This window comes from Musa acuminata, chromosome BXJ1-6 (assembly GCF_036884655.1).
Source record: "Musa acuminata AAA Group cultivar baxijiao chromosome BXJ1-6, Cavendish_Baxijiao_AAA, whole genome shotgun sequence".
Lineage (NCBI taxonomy): Eukaryota > Viridiplantae > Streptophyta > Magnoliopsida > Zingiberales > Musaceae > Musa > Musa acuminata.
Genome location: NC_088332.1, coordinates 24,622,501 through 24,627,381, shown reverse-complemented (window position 1 = coordinate 24,627,381; position 4,881 = coordinate 24,622,501). Strand labels below are relative to the sequence as shown.

General features: G+C 58.9%; 1 protein-coding gene across 1 annotated transcript in view; it reads right to left on the bottom strand.

The window, feature by feature from the left end:
- Positions 1-446: 446 nt before the first annotated feature.
- Positions 447-4,881, bottom strand: part of LOC103994370 (uncharacterized) — a 5,304-nt gene continuing 869 nt past the window's right edge. Inside the window, exons 2-5 of the mRNA XM_065189852.1 lie at positions 3,805-4,881; positions 3,318-3,717; positions 2,836-3,218; positions 447-2,727 (exon numbers count right to left, since the gene is read on the bottom strand). The exon at positions 3,805-4,881 is cut by the window's right edge and continues 305 nt beyond it. Coding sequence (XP_065045924.1) covers positions 447-2,727; positions 2,836-3,218; positions 3,318-3,717; positions 3,805-4,881 — 4,141 coding nt within the window. The remainder of the gene's footprint in view (positions 2,728-2,835; positions 3,219-3,317; positions 3,718-3,804) is intronic.

Below are 4,881 nucleotides of genomic sequence, written 5' to 3'. Positions count from 1 at the left end.
GGCCTATAAACAGTCCCCGGGCTTCCAGCTCGGGCTGGCTCGGTCGGGGCAGGTTACCTACGAGTATGGGTACCGGATCGCCCTTGGCCGGTTCCAGACGAGCCATCCCGGGCTGGAAGTGGAAACAGATCCGTTTGTCTCGCATCCAGAGGATTTGGATGTGGACATACCAGAGGACGTTCCCTTCGATGATGGCATGGGAGGATCAGACGGTTAAGGCGGCCCGGAGGTCAGCTCAGCCGAGCAGTTTCTGTACTTTGTAATTTTTGTGACCTTCGGGTCTGGTTACGATTGTAACACCTTGCCTTATAAAGAAAACTTCCTTCCAATATGTCTTCCTGCTTTGAAAGTTGAGTCTTGTAATCCCATGCTTCGTGAATAAAAGCGTCTTTTAAGCTCCGGACATTGAATTGCACAACTTCGACTTGGGAGCCGGGGCATTGGCCTCAGACGAAGAACTTCTTAAGGTTCTGGATGTTCCATGTCCTCGGCAGGGAGGAACCGTCCATCGTGGTGAGTCGATAAGTACCTGGTCGAACCACGCCGGTAACCCGGTAAGGTCCCTCCCACTTGGGAGCCAGCTTCCCCCTCGCTCGGGTTGGGTCGCTGACTTCGGCTCTTCGTAGGACTAGGTCGCCTAACCTGACTGGCCTGGGTCGTACCCTTTTGTTGTAGACCCTTGCGACGGCTCTCTGGTAAGAGAGGGCTTTCAGGTGTGCGTAAGTACGTCGCTCCTCGAGTACGTCGAGGTTGGCGCGAAGTCCCTGGTTCGAGGCCTCCTGATCATAGTTCCTCGTCCGAAGCGTGGCGACAGTCAGCTCGGGCGGTAGGACGGCCTCGGTTCCGAAAGCCAAGCTATAGGGGGATTCTCCGGTCGCGGCCTTGGGGGTGGTGCGCAGCGACCACAGCACGCTAGGGAGCTCGTCCGCCCAGGTCGATCGGGCCGCGGACACTCTTCTTCTGAGGCCATCCAGGATGGATCGGTTGGTTACCTCGGCCAGCCCGTTCATCTGAGGATGGGCTACCGAACTGAACCTTAGTTGAATGCCATGACCGGCGCAGAACTCCCGGAACCTCGTGCCGGCGAACTGTGGTCCGTTGTTGGTGACGATGGCTCTGGGCAACCCGAACCGGGTCACAAGGTTTTTCCAGACGAATTTCTCCATTTGGTGTTCCGTCGTCGTAGCCAGCGGCTCGGCCTCGACCCACTTCGTGAAGTAATCCACTCCCACGATTATATACTTCCGCTGCCCAGAGGCCGGTGGAAAGGGGCCGAGGAGGTCCAGTCCCCACTGGGCGAATGGCCATGCGCAGTCGATGGGACTGAGGGGGACCGCCGGTTGTCGGGGCGCGCGGGCGTGTTGCTGGCACGAGCTGCACCGCTGCACGTAAGTTTTTGCGTCTCGACACATGGTTGGCCAGTAGTAGCCTTGGCGAAGTATCTTGTGCGCCAGGGTCCGCCCGCCAATGTGTTCGCCGCAGATCCCCTCGTGAGTTTCAGCTAGGACGGTCTGGGCTTCGTCAAGCTCCAAACACCTCAGGAGGGGGTAGGTGAAGGATCGTCTGTACAGCCGGCCACTTTCCTCGGTGTACCAAGCATGTGTGCGGCGCAGACGCCGAGCTGCGACTTCGTCGAGGGGGAGGGCTCCATCTCGCTTGAAGCGCAGCAGCTCTTGCACCCACGTGGTCGGCGCACTGCCTGGGGCCGTGGTAGCTACCTCAATGGCGCGAGCGGGAAGCTCCTCTATCTCTGACCACGCTTCAGGGGTTCGTCTTGACGCCAGCTTAGCTAGCGCGTCGGCCCGTCCGTTCTCCTCCCTCGGAACGTTAGATAATGTAAAGTAAGGTAATTTCGCGGTTAGCTCCCTTACCCGCGCCAGATATTTGGCCATGGTTGCGTCACGAGCCTCGTATCTTCCGCTGAGCTGTTCGGCCACGAGTTGCGAGTCAGTGAGGACGTGTATTGCGGCCACCTGCATTTCGAGGGCCAGCCTCAATCCGGCTAGGAGCGCTTCGTACTCCGCCTCATTGTTGGTGGCTTTAAACCCGAAGCGAAGGGAGCGCTCGAACGAGCGTCCGTCAGGGGCGAGAAGGACCAGCCCAGCTCCGGCGCCCCCTGAGTTGGCCGAGCCGTCCACGTGTAGGGTCCAAGTCTCTGGTGTTCGCTCGAGGTCTTTGCCCACCCGAGCTAGTTCCACGATGAAGTCGGCTACCGCCTGGGCCTTAATGGCGGTCCTGGGTACGTAGTTGATGTCATGCTCTCCGAGCTCCACCGCCCATCTGAGAAGCCGACCTGCAACATCGAACTTTGTTAAGATCTGCCGGAGAGGTTGGTCGGTGAGGACTTCCACCGAGTGTGCCTGGAAGTAAGGGCGCAACTTCCGGGCTGAGAGCACCAGGGCGAGTGCGAGTTTTTCTATCGGCGGGTAGCGCTCCTCGGGTCCACTCAGGACGTGGCTGACGTAGTAGATCGGGAGCTGTGTGCCGGAGCTTTCCTTGACAAGGACGGAGCTAACCGCGTACGGGGAGGCCGCCAGATAGAGCCCCAGCTTTTCGCCGGGGAAAACAGAGGCGAGTCGAGGGAGGCTGGCCAAGTGCTGCTTCATCCGCTTCAAAGCCTCCTCGCATTCTGACGTCCATTGGAAGTTCTTCGGGTCTTTGAGCGCGTTGAAGAAAGGGAGGCAGCGATCGCCCGATCGGGCGAGGAAGCGAGACAGGGCGACCAGTCTACCGTTGAGTCGCTGCAGGTCTTTAACTGTCCGGGGGGACTGCATATCGATTATTGCCTGTACTTTCTCCGGGTTGGCGTCGATTCCTCTCTGGTGTACAATGAACCCCAGGAACTTCCCGGAGGTGACGCCGAAAGCGCACTTCGTGGGGTTGAGCCGCATGCCGAACTTGCGTAGCGTGTCGAAGGCCTCGGTTAGGTCAGCGAGGTGTGTCCCGGCCTCTCTGCTTTTCACAATCATGTCGTCCACGTAGACTTCCATGTTCCTCCCGATTTGGGGGGCAAACATCTTGTTTACTGTCCTCTGGTATGTAGCTCCGGCATTTTTCAACCCGAACGGCATGACCCTGTAGAAGTATATCCCTTGATCGGTGAGGAAAGCTGTGTGTTCCCTGTCTTCGGGCGCCATTCTGATCTGATTGTATCCTGAATAGGTGTCCATAAAAGAGAGGCGCGCGTGCCCTGCTGTTGCGTCGACTAGCTGGTCGATCTTTGGGAGGGGGTAGCAGTCTTTAGGACACGCACTGTTGAGACTAGTGTAGTCAACGCACATCCTCCAGCTTCCATTGTGTTTTTTCACGAGGACTACATTGGACAACCACTGAGGATACTTGGCCTCTTCTATGAAGCCTGCTGCCAAGAGTCGGTCCACCTCCTCTTGTATGGCACGTTGCCGGTCAGGTGCGTGGCGACGGGGTTTTTGCTTTATCGGTCGGGCGTCAGGTGGGATGTTGAGATGATGCTCCGCGACCTTGGGGTCGACTCCCTTCATGTCCGATGGGGACCAGGCGAAGATGTCGGCATTCTCCCGCAGAAGGCCGACGAGCTGTTCCCGTTCCCGCTCGGGTAGCTCCGAGCCGACCCTGACCGTTTGATCCGGCCGTGCTCCCCGTAAGGGGATGTCAGCAGTGGATCCCCTCGGCCCAGGGTGAGGGGCCGACTTCTTTGCCTCCTGGGGATCTTCTAGAGGTGATTCTCCCCTGGCCCTTCTGCCCAATGAGACAGAGGTAAGGTAGCAGCGCCTGGACTCTTAGGGGCTTCCGGTGACTTCCCCGACCCCCTCCCGAGTTGGGAACTTGACGGTCCGGTAGTAGGTCGAGACGACGGCTCTGACCTTGTTGAGGGTTGGCCGGCCAAGTATGGCATTATAAGCGGTGGGAAGGTCGACTACCAGAAAGGTGGTCATGACCGTCTTTGATTTCGGCGGGGTTCCCAGAGTCAGAGGGAGGGTAATGGCCCCAAGAGGTGATATCGAATCTCCCGTGAAGCCGGTGAGTGCCGAGTACATAGGGCTTAAATCTTCCCTGGCTAGGGCCAGCTTCTGGAAGGCGCCAAAGTAGAGTATGTCGGCCGAGCTCCCCGTGTCGACCATGATTCTTCTCACTTGCGCGTTGGCTACCCTGGCCGATATTACCAGGGCGTCGTCGTGGTGGGGTCGCTCAGCGGCTCCGGTTGGGAAGGTGATCTCGGGCTCAGGCTCACGTCCCGAGGCTTCGTCGGGGGCGGCCCGGGCGTAGGCCTTCCTGCCCGACATAGAACTTCCTCCGGATGCGGGGCCCCCGGCGATGACATCGATGTGTCGCTCAACGGGGCCCTCCGGACGAGGAGACTGCTCTTTGCTCGGCCGGAGGTACTGGCCGAGATGGCCTCTGAGGATGAGCTCCTCGATTTGTCTTTTCATCTCGTAACACTGCTCCGTGTCATGCCCGTGCTGTCGATGAAATCGGCAGTACTTTGAGCGATCTGCGAGCTCTCGCGGGTTCTTCATGGGGTGGGGGTCCCTGAGCAGCCCCTTCCCCTTTTCGTGTAGGAATATCTCCGTCCGGGAAGAGTTCAAGGCGGGAAGAGGGGGCCTGGGGTCAGGCCTGTCCAGCTTTCGCCGGGAGGTGGTGGGTTGCTGCTGTCGGGGCGGTTCCGACTTGACCTTTCTGTGTTCTTCTCGCTTTCCCACCATCCAGGTTTCTGCGGCGATGAACTGGCTGGCCCGTTGGAGCATCTCAGGGAACGCGACGGGGGGCCTCTCCACAAGCGACCAGAAGAACCTGGAGGGCCGCAGACCAGTCATAAAGGCCTGCATCAAGAGAGAGGGGTGAGCATCCGGTAATCCACGGATTTGCATCATAAACTGGTTCACAAAGTGAGAAAGGGGCTCG